Source organism: Ambystoma mexicanum, chromosome 2q (assembly GCF_040938575.1).
Source record: "Ambystoma mexicanum isolate Mex_15411 chromosome 2q, UKY_AmexF1_1, whole genome shotgun sequence".
NCBI classification, from domain to species: Eukaryota; Metazoa; Chordata; class Amphibia; order Caudata; family Ambystomatidae; genus Ambystoma; species Ambystoma mexicanum.
In genome coordinates this window covers 944833771-944855610 of record NC_090924.1, presented here as the reverse complement: position 1 = coordinate 944855610, position 21840 = coordinate 944833771, and the positions used below count along the sequence as shown (strand labels likewise).

Sequence of the window (21840 nt, the reverse complement as noted above, 5' to 3'; positions counted from 1 at the left end):
AGCCCTCGCATTAAGTGGGAGACGTTGATGAGGCCATTTGACCATGGTGGTTTGGCGGCCCCAGACATGGAACTCGATTATTTGGCAGCCCAGGCCACATTTAAGGGCTGAGCGTACTGCTGTGCATCCCTATTCATTGCAGTCCCTATTACTTTCCAGTCGTGCCCGAGATTAATGTACATTTGACCCACCAAGCTGCACTGTCGATGCCCGGGCAAGATTGCACTGGCGCGCACACATTAAATTCCCCTATGACTGGGAATTTGCTCTTTGGGGAGACTGGGCTGTATCCTAAACTTGCGATAAGTGGGTGGCAGATTCTTGAGGTCAGACGGGCATATGCGATTTGTTGACATGTATCCAGAGGGTACCAATGTGACCAAAGATCAATTTATAGTTAAGATGGATGGGAAGCTTGGTCCACTTTTTCATTATCACCGTAAGATGCCTGTGTCCCAGAGTTTCCTTCTGAAACCCCACTCCTTCGCTCTGTTGAATTACATTGCTGCATATTTCTATTCTTTATTTTTTTTATTTTTTCATTAGCGTGCTACCATACTTGAGTTCGGTTCCTAAGCGCAGATACGGGATTCTAGGCTCTTTATGGTCTTGCTTCAAAAACCAGCGTGTTGCCCCTGTGCTATCCTACGCTCATATATGTTGGCTGCAGATACGTGGGCTCCACCTTGTAAAAGCTGTTACAGAGTTTTCCACCTTGACAACACTCTAACGCTAGGTCCAAATGGGAAAAGTGTCCTTACAATTTGCATATAAATTAATTCATTTCAAGGTGCTACATCGGGCCTATGTAACACCAGCCAGACAGGCTGAATAAGACCTGTCCAGTAGTGGTACATGCCCAACGGTGGGGGCGACAATGCAGGATTCTTTCATTTGATGTGGGCTTGTTCGGCACTACAAACATTTTGGGCTGACACCATTGTTGTGACAAGTAAGATCCCATCCCACAGGAGCCTCTGATCTGTCGGCTGGGTAGGCCATGTGGACTCCGCAAGAACTGCAGCAAATTGTTGACAATTTGTCTGCTGATGGCTAAGCACTCAATTCTACTTGCCAGGACACATAAGTCACCACCGTTAGCTGATGGCTGGCTTAAAGATCTCACCTAGTGTTGCAATGTGGAAACGAATTACTGGAATTTAAAACCTACGAACCTGCGACCCTTAGAACATGTGGACTGCCTTCAGAGGCTATCTGGAGTCCCTGTTGCAGACACTCGATTAAAACGCACGGGCCAAGCCGTGAAATGATTGCTCCAGTGTACTGTATGGTCAGGGCTAGAACTATTCCTTCCCAGTGTTACTGTTCTTCCAAATGTTTTTGTTTTTGTTGGTGTTTAAAGAAAATAAAAAGAACAAATGGAATAGGGTGGATACCATTTCTTAGTGAATACGTATTGCTAAATACATGAGGACAAAGCTACCACTGGATGAAGTGGTATATTTTATTTTTCCCCATCACAGGAGTTCAATTAAGAGAAGAAATGCTCCCATTGCTACTCTGGCTGGTTTAAGAAATCAGTCCAAATGATTACGCCTAACTAATTGTAGTGTTCGATACAAATTAGTTGAAGACAATGGGGGTCATTACAAGTTAGGGGGTAACCATGCCGCTCTGAGCGGTACTTTACCAGGTACCGGATTCCTTGAATGAGGAATTACCGGGCCATTCCGACCTTGGAGGGGCCGGGAATTCCTCATTCAAGGAACCCGGACCCGGTACATCCCGATTCCCATTCAAGCCCCCATAGGGCTCAATGGGAATGGGGAGGGTGCTAACAAAAGGGTCGTTAATAACGGGCCCGTTGTTAGCACCCTGGTCTGCTCGCAGGACCCGCTAAGGGTGCCTGGTAAAACCAGGCATCTTAGCGGGTTCCCGCAAGCAGACTTGTAATGCAGCGGTAAGGGGTTGACGGCTCTGGCACCTTTACGGGTGCCATTAACCCCTTACTGCCACACTCGTAATAACCCCCAATGATACTGAAAATAGATCTGAATGCTCACCCTGAAACCAGACTCAATGAAAGTCAGACTTAGGAAATAACAATACGTTCCGTGGGCTAGAGTAGGGGGCAATGGCCAACTGTCCAAAGCAGTAGTCTCACGAATAGCCAGGGCCTTTAATGCAGGAGCAGATCATTAGCACCTGGTGCAATCTGCCAGATGGGGCATCATAGCTATCAGCACCAAGCGCAAACAGGGATGGTAAGGGCCTTTATTTTTTCAGAACAAATACAGCCACAGAAAATTCAGAGCCGAGTATGCTCACAAAACAACCTACAGTTAAGATGACTGTCATGGAAAAGGGGCAGGGCTCCACTGTAGGAGGTAGGTGACAGGAGGAGATAGTGCCAGGAGCGAAAATGTAAGTGGGGTGGACTTTCAAAATAAGGCGGAATACGGTGAGGGCTGAGGTGGGTCTGATGCCGAGGCCAACATGTGGGAGAGCAGTTGTCATCTTGTTTGGAGCGCAGGCCTTCACCTGTGCAGGGCAAAGCACACATTCTGATGAATCGGATTGACACAAATGGCCTCCTCGGGTGTTAATATTATTTACGTACCAGTTCTAAGCTGGAGATGAGGTAAGCAACATATCTGACTAAATTATGTCGTTTACATCACATGATTACGTTGATTGGTTATGTAGAATGTCTGTCGGCATGTACGTCACATTAAGTGATGACTAATTAGTGCTTCTCTTTCTCTGCACCAGGTTCCATGGGAGGATTTGCGTTACCTGTTTGGTGAGATCATGTATGGGGGTCACATCACCGATGACTGGGATCGAAAGCTCTGCAAGACGTACCTGGAAGAATTCATGAGCCCCATCATGGTAAATATCAAAAGCAAATTCAGTCTTTGTTGTAATTAAAGGACTCTAGTATCATTACATTGTGGAGTTGGCTCATTGCGAGATACATCTTGGTACCAGTCATGTCTACATGTTTGCACTACTATGATATTCTGAGATGGGGTGAATTCATCCACTATGGGACATTTCAAACTTTGTGCCTCGAGCTTTATGGAAACAATGTTTCCTACGAAGTGGGCGTAGCTAATGGGGAAATTCCTATGTCCTAACAACCTTCATATTTTTGATGAGTCTCCAACATTTTCACCTTTTTTTCTTTGTTTTTCATTTCTACTTCTCCCATTTCCCTTCTACATGTTTCCACCCTCTCCATATTCTCACTGTTTTGTCTGCTTTACCTTTCTCTCCCTTTCCCTCATAATTTCTTCTCACTTTCCACTTTTTTCGTGGTTCCCTCTTTTCATCAAGTTGCCCACATTCCATCCATTCTCTTGATGTTCACCATCTGTAGCTTATCTTCCCCTTCTATTCATCCACTTGTCCTTTTCTTCTACTTTCCCTATGTCTACTTCCACCCTTCTCCTACCTTATCTCCCCACTCCCTTTCCCTATAGTCACTTCTTCACTCCATTGCTCTCACATTTTCACCCCAACTTCTATTTTATCTACACCTATTCTCACAATATCTTTAATTTTCTCTTCCTCAATCATTCTATTGCTTTTTCTTCCCGCTGTTCACACTTTATGCAGCTCATTACGAGTATGGTTGTGCAGGAAGAAATTGGCAGCAATGGAACTACCATCCCATTTCTCACTCCGCCATACTACGACTATGGCCCTGGAGTTGGGGAATTACCTCCAGCAAAATCAGTGGAATTACTGCAGTGGTAATTCCACTGCAGTAAAAAATGGGGATTAACTCTGCAACCACCTCTTGCAATCCAGCAGTAATTCCGCCAGACCCAGTGGCGGTAACAGTAATTACATTGGGTGGTATTTTGGTGGATTTACCTTTGGAATACCATCAAACTTTTAATGAGCCTCTCTATCTTTGCTTCCCTGCTTCCCTTTCACTTTCTAAATAGATCATTACTCCTCACATTTGTATCAATCTCCTCCTGTATTGCTCTATAGCTTGTGTATTGTTTTCTGTATTTCAGCCTCAAGCACACCAATTGTCCCCATTCTCTCACTTTCTCTTTTTTTGTTTTCCTCCTTGTCCCTCCCTTGCCTTGCAGTTTCTTTCTGTTTGGTTCTGTAAGGGTGCACAAGGAGGAGACCGACACACAGGTGGCATGCTTGTTGGCATGCACTTTTATTTTAGTGAAAAATAAAGAGGAAACCTATCTCCCCCTAACTCTAAGAGGGGTTTCTCTGCCTCTACTAAGGAACTAAGCAATCGGTCAGAATGTCCATGTAGATAAAACAAGTCCACCATTGTGTGTCAAAATGCATACGTCTGTCTATCATACTTATAACTAATATTAAAGAGGTAGCAGATCTTCCTGGTCCAGAAGAATGTCTTCATTCTTCTGGACAATGAGCCAAAGTTTGAATCGTAGGTGGGATCTTCGCCTAAGAGAATGACTCCCTTCGCTGGGTCTGCGTGATTTTTCCATCACGGAAAAGTCTGCAATGGAAAAGTTTGCATGGAAAATGTACGCACCACAAAAAGTTTGCACATTTCCCATGCGAACATACATTTCAAAACCCTACATACCTACACCCACACCCACAACACACCCTCACCCACGCCCTCAACCCACCCACACCCCCAACATAACCAAACCCTACTTACCTTTTAAGCTGCCTTTTGTCCCTGCAGCGCCAGTTCCCTTTCACTTCCGTGATCGGGAACCAGCGCTGCAGGGTCCTTTTCATTTTTCTTTTTTTTTCTTTCCCCCACAACCCCCGGTCACTATACTGTAAAGTATATTGAGTGGGGTGTTGCGGAAGACAACCCCGAAGCCCCCGTTTTTTTTTCTCGGGTGTGCTGCGGGGTTTCGCCTGCAATCCCCGCTCACTATGCTACACAGTATAAAAATAATAAAGACTGTGGGGGTGTCCCCCGCAACACCCCGCTCACCATACTATTCAGCATAGTGAGTGGGGTGTTGCAGGGGACACCCCCACAGCCCGTTTTTTTTTCTTTTATCGGGTGTGCTGCGAGGGTGTCCCCTGCAATCCACGCTCACTATACTTTTGGTGTTCGAACCTTTGGTGGCATGCATTTTTGGACTTTTGGGCAGGTCGGACCTTTGGATTGGATTCAGTAATTTCTTCCGATTCCCCTTCGCCAGGTCTCAGTTCCCTTCCAAGGAAACAAACATAGTTCCAGCTTGTGATGCTGTCAAGTTCTCAGATCCAAGAAATAAGGTAAAGCTCCGACTCAAACATTGTTCCTTATTGCACATAGTTATTTTCACTTTTGAGTTCTTGGAGAATGCCTCCCTTCTATTTTATTTGCAATGCTTCCACAATGCCAGGGAAATACCTCCCTTCCCCTGGCCTCCTTCTGGTTGGCTTTACTATACACAATACCTGGTGGTATGGCTTCCTTCACTGATCTCTCTTTGTTTCACAGTATACCACACCAGGAGGTATGTCATCCTTCCCCTGGTGTCTCCTGATTTGCATGTTCACAAAGGCTGGGGGAATGACTCCCTTCCTTAAGGCCTTCTCAGGCTTTAGTACTCAGTTCACACTGCCAGGGGGGAATTCCTCCCTTCCCACAGCTTCTTTGTCTTTTTGGTTTCACAATTCACAGTTCAATATTACCAGGATGAATGCCCCCCTTTCCCTGGCTTGGTTTGCATTTCAAAAGTTCACAATAACTCCCAGTCTTATGGGTGCAGGTCCCAGACTTGTGCATTTATCGTGTTATTCTGTGGTAGACCTGGTACACTATCCTGCCAGGTACTCTAACTATGAAGATGGCTTGGGTTACTCTTCATGAAAGGGTACAGTTCCCAGACCCGTGGGATTCTTTGCTCTTGGTGCTGCAGACCTAGTTCTCTATCCTGCCAGGTACTGTGACTATGAAGATGACTCCTCCTCATTAAAGGGTGCAGGTCTCTGACCCGTGTTTCTTGGTTACCCAGTTCGCATTGGCTACGGGTCTTAGCTTTTCCATCAAGGGCTTCCCTTGTGCTCCTCTTTAGTGGCTCCAGCAGTTGCCAGCACCCTCTGGTACCCTTTCCAACCACTCTGGTAGTACTGGTACCTTTAGGGTTTCTACCGTCTGAACCCGGTCGGTCTCAGGGTTCTCCGCCCTCAGTTTCAGGCTTCTCTAGGCTTCCTCGCTCTTCCTGCATGCTGCAGCATCTCTGCAGCACTTGCAGTTCCTCAGCGGTCATGTATTCCTCCGACCACGGGCCCTTCTGCTTGGCTTGGCGGGACGTTGGCTGTGCTGCGCGGCATATGGTCCGTCCATGTCAGACCAGGTAAGAGCCTCTCTGCCTGCCCTGTAAGCTTTCCTGCAGCTACTCCTGTTCTCAGTTTAGCCGAGCGTTCCCCACATTCAAGGTTCCTCCAGGGAAGCCCTCTCTCTCCTTCCTGGTTTCCCTCTGCAGTTTTGAATGGGTTTGGCCCAGTCAGGTATCAGGAAACACTAGACTGTTTATTGAAGTTCTCATGAGTGTGCGGTATGCTTCCACACTTCTTCTTTGTCCCAGTACTGAATTTGAGGTCTTCCAGTGAGTCAATTGGGTTCTCCTTCATCCCAGTACATAGGAGTTCACACCTTTCCTTGTCCCAGTACTTCCTATATTGACAGTGTTGCAAAAACACATAGGATATCTAGGGAAATCATTGGTGAGAAGGCGTGTTAGCGTTAGGTGGGCTATGGTGATACCATGTTCTCCCCAGATCATCACTAATCCCATAGGGAATTCCCTCCCCAGGAGATCCACCCACAGAGTACCACCCCCAGTGACTGTTGGGGGGCAGCCTCACTCCCTGGCATCAGTGGGGCAGAAGTGGGGCAGTAGGGCAGAAGTGACGACATCTGGGGATTTGTCACAGCTCACCATGTCATCCCCTCTCTCTTACCCCTTTCTTGTTCTGTTTTATTCTTTTTTTTAGGTTTAATGGCCCTCATTCCGAGATTGGAGGTAGTCATGGCGCTATTTGCGCCATGACTGCCTCCAATAATGGTACCGGCACTGGTCTCGTTCAATGGGGACTTACCGGTGTAGTCCGACCTTTGCGGGACCGGTAAGTCCCCATTGAAAAAACCATTCCCCATTCCCATTTGAGCCCCCATCTGAAGTCGCTTAATGGGTCCCGTCCTTAACACCTGGTCAGACCAGGACCTGCTAAGGGACCTCGTAGTAGGGCGGTAAGGGATTACCGGCACCGGTCTCCTTACCGGTGCCCGTTATCCCTTACCGCCCCACTCGGAATGAGGCCCAATGTGTCTGAATGTACACTTCCGCTTCACTTTGAAGAGACTTATAGGAATTGAACCAACACCAGTGTCGTCAACTGTCCCTGGTACCATGACCTTCAAATGCATTTAACGAAATGAAGTGCAGAGAAGTGCACTGTGGCAGTTGGCAGTATTGACTGTGTCTACAGTTTGGACGCTGCAAGCAACTTTAACATCTTTACCTTAGCCTGGAAGCTCAGTGCTCAGCATGGAAAGCGTCATATGATGTTTGTAGAATTTGAATTGGAAGAAGGGGAAGTTGGTGCACCAGTTGGCCTGGTTGTTAATCCGAGAAATATCGCAGAATGAGTGGCCCATTAACCGCTTCAATAAGGAAATGCAGGCCAATATGGCTAAAACCACATATGCGTGGAAGTTGATGACCTTTAATCTTGGAAATTATGAACAATTTGTAAGGGGGGGTGATAAATGATGTATTTTTCAAGAATAGATGTTCTCGTCTGTAATCTGTGTTGGTTAGAGATCATCTTCACTGCTTTGATGAGAGCAGTCCTCATGCAAAAAGGGATCTGAGATCTGGAATTGAATTATTAAAAGGTCCGGGTAGATATGGGGACAAGGTTTCCTTAGTAAAAAAAAGCAAGGCAGGCTTTACAAAAACTGACATAAGCAGCGCTGTACCCTTGCATTACAAAACAACGCTGAATTCATGCTAGAAGAATATGCCTGATTATTGGGAAGTTATGAATGCAATGGATTCCTGTCAAACCAGCAAGCAATAAAATGCAGTGGCTGGAGCAGAATGTTTGTTTGTTTAATTTATTTGTAGAGCGCTCCGGACCCGTGGGTAGAAGGGCGCTTTAAGGATACGGTTACAGTCATGAAATATGCATTAACATTTACAAGGTACATCAATTTACAAAGAAAGGTTTACATAATACGACAATTTACATATGATACAGGTGTGGTTGCGGCTGTTAGATATTGGAGATGAGGGTAAAAGCTACTCTTTGTTCAGTAGCCAGCCAATAACCAGTTTCCTAAAGATCGGGAAGGACTCAGTGGTTTTAATTTTGAGTGGTAAGGTGTTCCAAAGTTGGGAGGCTAGCACAGTGAAGCTAGCGCCTCCTGCTCTTTTTAAGGCAAATCTGGGCACTAGTAGGCTTAAGGAGTTAGATGATCTGGTGATTCTGGATGAAGATTTTAAAGTAAATTTGTTGGAGAGGTACGGTGGGGCTAGATTATTTAAGGCCTTATGAGTGAGGCAGATAGTTTTGAGGTCGATTTTTTGCTGTATGGAGAGCCATTTGCACGCTTTCCTGATTGTAGAGATGCGTTGACGCCTTGGGATGTTGAGTGCTGCGCGTAGAGCATTGTTCTGGAGAACCTGGAGTTTGTTAATTATGGATTGGTTGGCTTCTAGGTACAGGCTGTTGCAATAGTCTAGTTTGGATTGAATGAGTGCTCTGGCCAGAGTGCAGCAGCTGTCGGGGGATAGGAAGGGTCTGCTAGCCCTGATTAGCTTACCCGTATAGGCAGTGGCTGAGGCGGTTGAGTTGATTTGTTCGGCGAGGTTGGTGTTGGCATCAAGGTGGAAACCTAAGTGTCGAGATGTGCCCAGACTTCCACACGCACCCCTTACACTCCGAAATAATGAAAGGACGTGGAGTCTTCACAAACACATCTTTATTCCTAACGTTGCCCCTGAAGACTGTCCAACCCACGTCATCTCCTGTCCCTCCCCTTCCTGCGGCCCCGTGTTCCTCTCCACGTGACCAGGGAGTTATGTGACGACATCACCCCCCCCCGGTACTAAACATTAAGTTTGTTATTAGAGCATCTCTTCACTGAGACGAGGTGGTCTTCTTCGAGTTCACTGAGGTCTCCAATTGTTTCTTTCATTCGATTCCTGAGGTAGCCAACAGGGCTCATCAGTGTCGGAATCCTCCTGATCTCCTTCATAGGGTGCATCCCGCACCAACACGTCTCTTGGCATGTGATGTTCGACTAGGGGTATGATCCCTGGCATTCTTCTGAAGTGAGAACTGTTTCTTGTTACTACGTGCGTAGTTCCTTCAGCTTTGATGAGAGAGCCTTTCCTATGCGTGATGGTGAGGGGTTCTTCATTGAACGCTGCCATGTTTTTGCGATTTTGTGGCTGTCTCGCAACGACAATGTCTCCTGGTTCCAAGATGTTCTCTTCGGCCCTTCTTTTCTTATCCGCTGTGTCTTTCATGTTTGCTTTCTGGGATGCGTCTTGTTGTCTCATTTCAGCATCACCTTTGTACCTCTCTTCTTCTAGTTCTATGTGGGGTATTCTGGTTCGCACATTTCTTCCAAACATGACGTGGAGAGGAACACGTGATCAGGGAGTTATGTGACGACATCACACTAAGGTTTTCACACTTTTAGCGATAGGGATGGTGTTACCGTCTATGATAATGTTCTTGTAACTGGGGCTGAGTTTAGACAGGTTATTAGGAGAACCGACCAGCAGAAGCTCCGTCTTCTCATTATTCAGTCAGAGGCCGTGGGTGGCCATCCATGCCTGAATGATGGAGAAGATTCCGTTGATCCGGGTGACGTCCGCATTGTAGTTGCCTGAGATGGTGAGGAGAATCTGGGTGTCATCTGCATAGTTGGTGTAGGTGACACCCAGACGGTCCAGTTTGTCAAATAGAGGCTTCGTAAATATATTATACAATGTGGGGGAGACACAGGAGCCTTGTGGGACTCCGCAGGTGATGGGGATCGGGTCAGCAGCGGCTGTTGTGGAGAAGACTCGCATGGTTCTATTCACAAGGAAGGATTGTTTCCATGCGGAGGCAGAGGAGGAGAAGTGGGCTGCAATGGATAGGTGGTTGCATAGGATTTCATGGTCAACCAAATCGAAGGCCGCTGAGAGGTCTAAGAGAAGTAGGATGGCTGCATTGCCTTTGTCTTTGATTTCATCAATCTGGCTTTTGAGGTCAACCAGAGCGGTTTCAGTTCCATGATGAGGTCTGAAGCCAGATTGACGTATACCCAGAAGTTGGTTAGATTCCAGGTACTCCTGAATCTGGATGTAGGCGACTCTGTCCAGGATTTTTAACAGAAACGGGACAGTGGTGATGGGTCTACAATTGGTTGGTATGGCTGGGTCTAGGGATTGTTTTTTTAGGAGAGGGAGCACCCAAGATTGTTTTAGGTTGTTGGGGACAGAATTGTTGGCAAACGAAAGGTTGATTAGCTTAGTGATAAAGGGGGAGAGGTCTCTGGCAGAATCTTTTATTATTTGGGCAGGGCAGCTGTCCCCTTTACAATTAGAAGGTTTTAGGGAAGTGATAATTTTTTGGACTTCTAAGATGGTCACTTTCTTAAAGGTGAAGCCTATGTTGGCTTTGTTAGATGTTGGTGGGCTTAAGCTAGGGTTAGTGGTTTTGTTGCTGGGGAGTTGTTGACGTTTTGTTCACAATTTTGGTCTGGAGCCCTGTGATTTTATTGTTGAGGGCATTCTGGATGCTGGTGCACCAGGGTTTATCTTTTGAGCAGTTGTCTGGAGGGGGTTGGGGTTTTCTAGCTCCTTTAGAATTTTAAATAATTCTTTGGTGGAAGAGCCTGCCTGATCAATCCTGACGTTATAGGCATCTTTTTTGGTGCGAATTATTTCATTTTTGTATAATACGGCGATGTTCTTGAGATTGGATTTGTTTTCAGGTGAAGGGTTAGTTTTCCATAGTAATTCTAGTTTGCTTTTCTTTTTCCTGAGTAGTTTGAGTTTGGGAGTGTACCACGAGTTCAGGTGGTTTATTGGTTTGCTTTTACGTAGTTTCAAAGGGACAATGGTATCAATGACGGTAGCCATGGAATTGTTGAAGGTGTCAACTAGTAAGTTAAGTTCAGCGTTGTCCGGTAGGGCGTTAAGGGTAGGTAGGACCAGGGGTAATAGGGCTTCGGCAGTGATGTTACGCTTGTTTCTGGTTGGGCAGGCTGGGTGCCAGAGGGTGTTTCTTAGGCGTGGTCTGGTGATGTTAATTTCAAGTGGGATAAGGTAATGATCTGTCCATGTAAGAGGTTGGGGGTCCTTACAGTTAAGAGTTGCTACCCAGTTGAGAATTCTACCTATCTGGTGAGTCGGTGAGAGACTGAGTAGAGCGAATCCGTGCTCAGTTTGGATGAATGGGTTTCTCATTTTGAGGCCCTATGCTCCAATGAAGAGAACTACGCCAGACCGGGTTTGGAAACATTGTTTAGTTTAGTTTAGTTTATTATTTGTATAGCGCCGCCTGGCCCTAGGGCATCCAGGCGCTTGCGATGAATACAACAAGAATAATGAATACAACAAGAATAATGCAGCAGAAATGTACAAATCGATTACATATTTACAAATTTACAGTCTTGGTGCATGCTAGTGCGGTAGGGCTAGGCAGTTTCTTTGGATAGAAGCCAAGTTTTGGTGTTGTGTCTAAATCTGTGAAAGGACGGTTCTGATCTCAGCTCGAGTGGAAGTGAATTCCAAAGTTCGGAGGCAAGCACGGGGAAGCTGGAGCCACCTGCTTTTTGGAGCTTAAATCTTGGGATATTTAAGCAGTGTGTTTGAGCTGATCTGGTAGGGCGCGCTGGGGTGTGGTGCTTGAGGTTGTCGGATAGGTATCTGGGTGCTTGGTTAGCTAGGCATTTGTGTGTGAGTGAGATGGTTTTATATACAATTCTTTGTGGTATGGATAGCCAATGGCAGGTGCGTCTGGCGTCCGAGATGTGTTCTTGTTTGGGTATGTTCAGGGCTGCTCGCAAGGCGTTGTTTTGTATGACTTGTAGTTTGTTGATGTTTTTCTGACTGGTTCACAAGTATAGCGCATTGCAGTAGTCAACTTTGGAAAGGACTAGCGCTCTGGCTAAGGTGATGCAGTTGGATGGTGAGAGGTAAGGTCTGCTGGCATTGATAAGTTTACAAGTGTAAGCAGTGGCTGAAGAGATGGAGTTGATCTGTCTTGTCAGTGTGAGGGAGGAGTCGAGGTAGATTCCTAGGGTTTTGACGCTGTTAGAGACGGTGATGTTATTGCCGTCTATGGTGAATGCTTGATAGAGTTTGTCGAGTTTATTAAGTCTGGGTTGGGAACCTAGGAGGAGAAGCTCGGTCTTGTCGTCATTAAGGCATAGGCCATGCTTGGCCATCCATTCTTGTATAATGGAATAAATGTTGTTGAGAGCAGTGAGGTCGGTGGAGTAGTCGCCTGTTAAAGGGATCAGTATTTGGGTGTCATCTGCGTAGTTGGTGTAGATGACACCCAAGCGGTCCAGTATGTCAAAGAGGGGTTTCGTGAATACATTGTATAGAGTGGGGGAGACGCAGGAGCCCTGGGGGACACCGCAAGTGACTGGGGCTGGGATGGCAGAGGCTGTGGGTGCGAAGACTCTCATGGATCTGTTGTTAAGGAAGGAATGGATCCATGCGTTGGCGTTATCTGAGAATTTGGCTGCTGAGGATAGATGTTTGCAGAGGATGTCGTGGTTGACCAGGTCGAAGGCGGCCGATAAGTCAAGGAGGAGAAGGAGGGCTAGTTTACCATTGTCTTTAATGTTGTCCATCTGTGTCTTAAGGTCAATCAGGGCGGTCTCAGTGCCATGTTTGGGGCGGAATCCTGATTGTCTGAGTCCTAGTAAGTTATTTTTCTCGAGGTGGTTCTGTATCTGGAGATAGGCAGCTCTGTCGAGGATTTTTAGTAGGAAGGGTACAGTCGTTATGGGTCTGTAGTTGGTGGGGACATTAGGGTCAAGGGTGGGCTTCTTGAGTAAAGGAAGAACCCAGGAGTCCTTGAGGTTGTTGGGCACTATGTTGGAGGTGAAAGATGCGTTGATGAGGGTGGTGATGAAGGGAGCAAGTTGTTTGGCAGCATCTTTAATGATAGGGGCTGGGCAAGTGTCGCCTTGGCATTTGGACGGTTTAAGGGAGTAGATTATTTCTTCAACCTCTTTAATGGTTATGGTGGAAAACTCAAAGAGGTTATTGTCATCATTTTGGGGGGTGGTGTGGGTGTGTGTAGAGGGGGTGATGTTATCGGAGAGGGTGAGGCTTTCTTTCTTTGTCAAGATTTTGGCTTGTAGCGTGGCAATTTTGCCTAGGAGTGCTTCCTGGATGTTCGTGCACCAGTGGATGTCTTTGTTGCAGGTGTCTGGAATGGGGGAGGGTGATTCGAGTTCTCTCAGGATATTGAAGAGCTCTTTGGTATTAGATTTGGCGTTGCTGATTCTTTCATTGTACATGTTTTTTTTAGACTGGATGATGGCTGTTTTATAGATGTTCGATGCTAGTGCGTAGGATGTCTTGTTAATGGTGGATGGTGACTGTTTCCATGCTAATTCAGCTTGTCTTTTGGCTTTGCGGAGTGTTTTTAGTTTGGGGGTGAACCAGGAATTGAGGTGTGCTCTTGGTTTGGCTTTCCGAAGCTTGAGTGGTGCTATGGTATTTATGGCCTTAAGGATAGTTGTGTTGTATAGATCTACTAATTCAGTAGGGTTGGTCATGGTGGGTGAGAAGTCGATGATGGGTTGGAGTAACGGGAGGAGTTTCTCTAGTGTGATATTTTTGTTGTTTCTTGTGAGTGTGGGTGGGGCATTGGAGGAGGGCCCTGGTGTTTGAGTGCCTTTGTTGATGGTGAAGGTAATAAGGTGGTGATCGGTCCAGGCGCATGGAGTGTTGGAGAGGATGGTAGTGTTGCAATTGAGGTCAGCTATCCAGTCAAGGATGCGTCCTTTGTTATGTGTGGGTTGTGCGATATGGTGGGTGAGTCCTAATTCTGAAATAGTGTTGGCGATAGTGTGAGCTTTGTCATCTTTCTCATCATTGAGACCTAGATTAAAGTCTCCTAGGATGAGTAGTCGAGAGTTAGGTTTGATATTGTTAGAGAGTAGAAGGGCTATGTCGTCATTAAAGGATAGTATGGGGCCTGGCGGTCTGTAGATGAGGTGGATGGTGATAGTGCTTGTGTGCGTTGTGGATAGTTTGAGGGTGAGTAATTCCGCTGATGTCAGTGATTGGTTTTGTATGTGTCTAATGTTGATGGAACTTTTTGCAATAACGGCTACTCCACCACCTTTAGCTGTTTGTCTGTCTGCACGATAGATGGTATAGTCATTGGGTATAGCAAGTGATAGAGAGGGGCCAGATGCTGGGTGGAGCCAGGTCTCTGTAATAGCTATGAAGTCGAGATCATTAGCGGTGATAATGTCTGCAATGTCTAAGGCATGGGCGACTACAGATCTCGCATTGATGAGTGCACCTTTAATGATTTCGGTGGTGATGCATGATTTTTTGATGTGGGTGCGGGGGGAGGGTGCGATCAGGCCGTGTGATATCTGGTCTGTCGGGGGTGTAGGGCGTGTGCAGTGAGGGGCAGATTTGGTAAAGGTTATGTTTTGTTTGTTGCCTAGATTGGGGAAGGATGCGGGTGTGTGTGTTCTGGATCTGAGTCGGGTGAATCTCGATAATCGTGAGCAGGGATAGGATCTGCTGATAGTAAGGTTCGTGATAGTGGGTTGGCCGATGGGAGTAGTTTGTGATGCTTCTTGGGGGCTGGGGGTGTCTGCTATGCGATGAGAGTCAATGGAGGAGGTAGGCTGGAAGGGGTTGATGTTAGGTAGGAAGGGGGTGGGGCAGGGTATGGGATAATGTCTGGGGCAGGCTAGTCTGCTGAGGCCGTTGGGGTGTAAGCGAAAGTGTGACCCTGTACAAGGGGTGTCATGGGGGACCAGGCAGAATGGGAACATAATGAGGAAGGTCCAGGTTATCATTTCTGAGTTTAGGGGGAACTGACGCACAAAATCGTCAGAGAGAAGCTAGTGCGCAATGTTAGTACGCAATGGTGCTGCAGTGCGGGTACTAGCGCAGAGAATCGGAGAAATGCTAGTGCACAGTGCTGATACTCAATACTAATACGCAGTGTAATCTAGGCGACCATAAGGCACTACACAGTGTCACAGTAGTCTCTAAGCGACCATAAGGCACTACACAATGTCATAGTGGTCTCTAAGCGACCATAAGGCACTACACAATGTCACAGTAGTCTCTAAGCGACCATAAGGCACTACACAATGTTGTCACAGTGGTCTCTGAGCGACCATAAGGCACTACACAATGTTACAGTAGTCTCTAAGCGATCATAAGGCACAACACAAGTGGTCACAGTGGTCTCTACGCGACCATAAGGCACTACACAATGTTACAGTGGTCTCTAAGCGACCATAAGGCACTACACAATGTTATAGTGGTCTCTAAGCGACCATAATGCACTACACAATGTCTCAGTAGTCTCTAAGCGACCAAAGGCACAACACAAGTGGTCACAGTGGTCTCTACGCGACCATAAGGCACTACCCAATGTTACAGTGGTCTCTAAGCGACCATAAGGCACTACACAATGTTACAGTGGTCTCTAAGCGACCATAATGCACTACACAATGTCGCAGTAGTCTCTAAGCGACCATAAGGCACTACCCAGTGTGAGCAGTAGTCTGTGTTATACCGTACTGCGAGAACAGGGTTCAGTGAAGGCTAGAAGCAGTTCAGGTTGCTGGCTGGAACAGTTGAAAAGAGGTTGCAGTAAGGGGCGGTATGTTACCCCAAAGGAGAAGGGCGGGGGATCTAGCCCTATGCTCGGTGGTGTGTACAGGCTAGAGATAGGCACAGTGCACAGTGCCTTCGAGGTGGGCCGGTTCGGAACCTACTGGCTTGTGGTTGGCTCCCAATAGAGGAGAGGGGCCAATCACGATGTTTGCAGGGTAGCAGGGCCGGATGGAGGGGTGAAGATACGGCGGGCAGCCATCTTTAAATGGTGTGAACCTCAGGGCTTCAATAGGTGGCTGGATGCACTTAGAGTGCATTAATGGGGCAGATCCTGGCAGGAAGGGCCGCACTGGGCAACGCAGGAGCAGTGCGGATATTGCTAAATAATTTGCCGCGTGTTGCCTTCAAGATGCACGCTCGTGCTGTAGCTAGGGACTCGTGACATACCTGGTGTCAGCAGCTCCAGCAGTAGATGGAAGGAACTCCTGCTCATGGTGGCTCTGGATTGGTAAGGGCAGAGTTTCTGGCCCCTAGCTCCTGTGGCTCCAAACAGGCACCCAACAGGCCTTCGAGCTGGCCGCCGGCGTAATCCGCCTGCCGGCGGTTCCAGCTGATGAAATTGAGGCTTAGCCTCGGTTTCGCGCCGCGCTGCGCCCGGCATGGGCGAGTCAGGCGCTGTGTGGGGACAGGGTCAGGCAGGCCCTGTCCGAGTTCCTGGTTCGGCGCGTGGTTCCTCTGCTGGGCTGGTGGTGCTGGGGGGGCTCCTGCCCTCGCCCCACGATGAGGAAGGATGGAAATGATGAATTGTGAATTAGAGCTTGACCAAGAGCAGGTCCTGGATATAATAGCAAATATAAGTGACTCTGGGGCACCTGGCCCAAATAATCTTTCAAACAGGCTGTTTAAGGGGGATCCGGCTACTTGGGCTGTAATTTTGACTATTCTATTCAAACGAATTGTAACGCAGGGGCATTTTCCAAAGTCTTAGTGTACATCTTTTGTCATAACTGTGTTTTAGAGGGGTGTTTAGACTGATCCGAAAACTATCAGTCTATTAACATCATGGATGGCGATAGTAAGGTCTTTGCATCCCTCTTATTGCGACATCTGGAGGAATGGGCATATAAGGCAGGCAGGTTAAACAAAAACAAAAAAAGACTGTGTTTAGAAAAAGCCACAGCACTAACTTAAATTGATTCATTTTAAAATGCCTCCAAAAGTCCTTTGTCTATATATGTAGTAAATCAGCATCACCTATGGTATAAGTTGGCAAGATAGACTCCTGAGACTAATTATTAGTTTGCATGAACACTCTGGAATACAGGTTATAATGAACCTCAAGGGTTCATTATCTAGTCAAATCAAAACTAGGTCCGGATTGAGGCTGGGATGCATATTAGCTCCCCAACTCTTTAATCTCTATGTATCAGATATAGATGAATATGTGAATCCCCTATCCTTTGTCCCTCCTAAATTGGGCTTACTTGACTACATTTGGCTAGCATATGCGGATGATTTTATGTTATTCGATTGTACTCCACTTGGTTTGCAAAGATTACTTTGTGCTTTTTCTAATTTTGCTAAAATAATGATTTACTATTAAACACGGGGAAAACTATGATTATGCATGTCTCAAACAGTTGGAAAAGGACATTATTCAAGTGTAAGCTTGAGAAAGATACCATGGTGCAGGAGACTAGTTTAATCTATTTGGCTTTTCCCATCTTTAACAGACCTCAGAAAGCCCACATAGTGTTTTTCTTAACTCATAGAGCACAAACTCTTTCAAAACAATTGATTAGGATAAAACTGAAATTTTGAATGTTTTCTATGAAGCCAGTTCTGAGAGAAAAGTAATCTCTGAATTAATTTATGGAGTGCAAATACTGGGTACTTGGATCCTACATTATCTTAATAAATTGCAGTCCTTGATCTGGCAGAAAGTGCTGTTGGTGCCTAATGTAGTCGCTATAGCTGCAATATGATATGAGTTAGGTCTTAAAGCATTGCAAGTGAAGGCCAAAATGGAGATCATTGAGCCTCATTACAAGTCCGGCGGTAACCCTGCCGGTGCTACCGGTGGGTTGCCATCAGACTCGTAATATTTTACCTGCGCCGGACTTCCCGGTACCACCGGGACATTACAAGTCCTGGGGGCGCGCAAAGGCAGGCGCTGGATTTCGTAACTCCCCATTCCCATAGAGTCGCAGAGGACTCTATGGGAGTGGGGAGACTGAAGCGCCAGCCCCGTTAATAACGGTGCCGGAGCTTCCGTGGAGAGTCTGTCTACCATGGCGGCTGCACCTGGCAGGGTCACACCTGTCGGGGGCAGCGGCCCTGGCAGGCAAACTTGTAATTTGCTGGTCCGGAAACAAGGGTGCTGGTAAGCTTACCAGCACTCTTGTTTCTGGACCGGCAATGTCGTAATGAGACCCATTGTCTGTTATAAACTCCCTCTATGAAGAACTGGAAGTTGTTTTGAGTGCCAACCAAGATAATGGGCCTCATTACGAGTATGGAGGTAGCCATGCTTCTTTCAGCGGCATGGCTACCCCTATACCATGTACCGGGTCTGTGTTCCAGGAATGAGGAATTACCGGGCCATTCCGACCTTGGGGGCCCGGTAATTCCCTTTCCTGGACCCCTTTATTAATGGGCCCGTTGTAGCATCCTGGTCTGCTAGCGGGTCCCGCTAAGGACAACTGGTTTTACCAGCCGTCCTTAGCGGGACCCGCGAGCAGACCTCGTAATGACGCGGTAGAGGGTTAACAGCACCGGCAGCTCTACAACAACTTGCAATAGTTGCACCGTATATAAACATCTTGTCTAATCGCCATTCACGGGTGGAATTTTTTTCCCACAAAAGAAATTTTATTACGTAAAAAGTTGGTAACTTAGGATGAATCTTTTTGTAGATTGTTTAAAAAGAGATCAGAATTGGAAACCTTATTGCGAGCAACAATAGAAATGGTGGCCTGATTGTGAGCTCCGACCCAGGACAATCCTAAACATCATTATATTTGATTGTGTGCCTGCTTTCTTAACTTCCCATGTGTATAAAGTCAGCAATCGACCTGGGGCACTTGGAGACCGAGTGTGGTTGTGCTCTGTGACCAGGAGGCAGAGGACCAGACCGCTGTTTTATTTGGAGGTGATCCATGGCAGCTGGCTCCAACAGACACCTCCATATATGAGGTTAGCACCATCATCTGAACCTGGCACTGCTGCGGCCTGAGAGGAGGAGGGGCTTCTTGATCTGAGGCCTGCGCCAGACCGCTGTCTTCCAGCTAACGGAGACTACTGTCTGCCGTAGAAGGGGTGACATGGTGCTGGTGCGGCCCCGGCGCTGACACCTGTGTGGGGGGACCTAAGACCGCATATCACCCTCGGCATGGTCTCCCGACACCCTTCTGCGGCCTGCTACCCGTTCTTAATCGATGGCCCACGCCACACTTGAGCGGAGTGAGTGTGATTGATTGGCAAGATCACACGCCGTAAGATTCTATTGGCCATACGAAACTGGTGGAGAGTGTTGGTTCGGCAGATGGGCATATATCAGTGCGGGTTGGAGGACTGTGGCCCTGTGTGCTGTGGGTGACATTGGGAGCGGCACCGATGCGACACATCAGCCAGTTGAGGAAGAGGAGCCGGTAATACATTCTCCAGCAAGGTGGCCCGGTAAACTGGAAGTGTAGCCCCTGGAGAGTTAGCAGCTGGCCCTGATCTGTTTGACACATAGCAGAGGGTGCACGGGAGGAGTCTGATAACTAGCCAGCACTGTGCGGGGAACCGAGGTCCTGAGATCCTGGAGGTACTGAGGTCAGCTGGATCCCGATGCTGGCCCTAGATATACTGGGGGACTGGTGACTGTGACCCAGCTCTGTGAGGTGATATGCTGTGACCAGGCTGGAGGAGGATTGCAATTGAAGATCCTGGTGATCCACCATGCCTGCTCCCTTGGAGGGGGCCCTGTTTGCAGCTCTGCACTTCTGGAGGGTCTGTGGACTGGCCATTAGATCCATTTGTTGGAGTTGGTGAATGCGGTCGAAGCTGGTGAGACTAAAGTGGAGCCACATGAGACACTAGTAAGCGTGGGTAGTGTTTTGCTCATGGGTCCCTGTGTGTTTCATCCTACTCGGGCCTTGAGTCTGGTATAGTTGTGCATTATTACAAATAACTGCAGGAGGGCGCCCTGCCCTGAGAAACCCTTGGTGCATACCAGAGTGCATCCTTGGTCTGGGCCTTGCTGAGACTGTGTGGGCGAGCTGCGAGTGATGGCTAACATTTGTGAAAGGCACCAGCCTACTTTTTTTGGGTGGCCAGAGAGGAGTATATCATATTTAATGCGAGTTCAGTAACATGATGAAGGGCGCCAGAAAGAAGCATGGGCCTATGGATTCTTTTACCAACACCCAAGTGACGACCCCTGGACCTGCAATCCCGGGACGCAAATGTCAAAATGGATGATATTGATATGATATGGCATTTATAACGTGCCTGTACACAAGTGTTTCTAGATGCGACAAGACAACGAGGAGGAAACAGAGGGAGGACAAAACAACGATCTTACTAGGCCTTGTGTCATGCAGATCGTGCAAATGCAGGGAAGTGGATGGGGAGAGTGCCAAAAAGGGGGGGTTGAGAAATGTGTAGGTAATCAAAAAGTGCAGCCAGCGGGTGGCTCATAATTGCACAGAGAGGAGACTTAAGGATTACAGATACAGACCACAAGTGCTGGGGTAGCCATTTTCTGGTAGAGCGTGCGCATCGTTCTCTTGCCCCAGTGCCTAGACCTGGCTCCCCCGCCAAAAGACCCCCCCGGACCCCTACAAAACTATCATTGAGTAAATGCTCAACTGTAGGGACAGAGACCTCATTCTAAAGTTATCCAGGGAGTAGGGGGCACTCCATTATGAGGAACTGGCCAAAATGACCACGCTTAAATGCCTGAATGCGTGATTTGCCCAAATTTCGGCCGTTCGCAAATTCTAAGTGGCCAAAAAGTTGGACCAAATCATGCATTCGGTGCTGGGGGCTGCAGGGGTGTCCCCCGCACCCTTGATCACTATATCGTGAGCGGGGGTTGCAGGGGTGTCCACTGCAGCCATCTCAAAAAGCCTTCCAAAAAAAGGACTGCGGGGGCTGCTGGGGTGTCCCCCGCACCCTTGCTCACTATATTGTGAGCAGCGGTTGCGGCGGTGTCCGGCACAACCATCCCCAAAAGAAGAAAAAAAAAGGACCCTGCAGCGCCAGTTCCCGAGCACGGAAGTGAAAAGGAATAGGCGTTGCAGGGACACAAGGTAAGTAAGGGTGTGGGTGTGGTGTGAGTGTGGTGGGGGTCTGGGTGGGCGTGGGGACCAAGTTGTAAATGTTCAGGTGAGAAAAGACCGAAGATTATTTCGGACAAATAATCTTCAGTCTTTTCTCCCTCGATCATTTGGATCGTAGGTTTTCAACCCCGATCCCATTATGAAGCTAACCATATCCATATTTACCCGGATTTTGCAGCGGGTCAGGTTCTGAGAAGATCATACAACCTAGTGAAGAGGCTGCTGAGGGCCCGGCATGTCACGTATGCCCTTATGTTTCCCGCTAAACTGCATATTCAACATGGGGGCCAATCACATTTCTTCAACAATCTAGCGGATGCAATGGCCTATGTGGAGGCGTCAATTCCCGCTTCCAACCCGGGAGCGCGGGAATTATCAAAATCCCAATGCAGGAGCTGAGGGCAGGGAGAACGATGTGGGAGATTGAGCAGGAAGTCCCTATATTTATTTAATTAACAATGTGTATTGTGCAGGCACATGGAATTGTTAAACTGGCATACGGCCACCTGGCTGGCTGAAGGAAGCTATGTTTGCTTGCAGCGTACCCCAGGAAGTTTCCAAGGTTGCACACGGGTTACATCATCGAGTTGGGGTAGATTGTGAGGGCAGGGGGACAGTACGGGGCATTAATAAGAATATATTTGTGGAATGGGGTACTGGCCCGGAGTGGCTAGTTTGGGGTTGGGGTGTTTGAGAATTGAGAACATAGGGGTGTTTGGTTATAAAAGTTGGCAGGTGGGTTGTCA

General features: G+C 47.5%; 1 protein-coding gene across 1 annotated transcript in view; it reads left to right on the top strand.

Moving 5' to 3' along the window:
* Positions 1–21840, top strand: part of DNAH11 (dynein axonemal heavy chain 11) — a 4227155-nt gene that overhangs the window by 3940481 nt on the left and 264834 nt on the right. The window contains exon 76 of the mRNA XM_069648254.1: positions 2734–2853. Coding sequence (XP_069504355.1) covers positions 2734–2853 — 120 coding nt within the window. The remainder of the gene's footprint in view (positions 1–2733; positions 2854–21840) is intronic.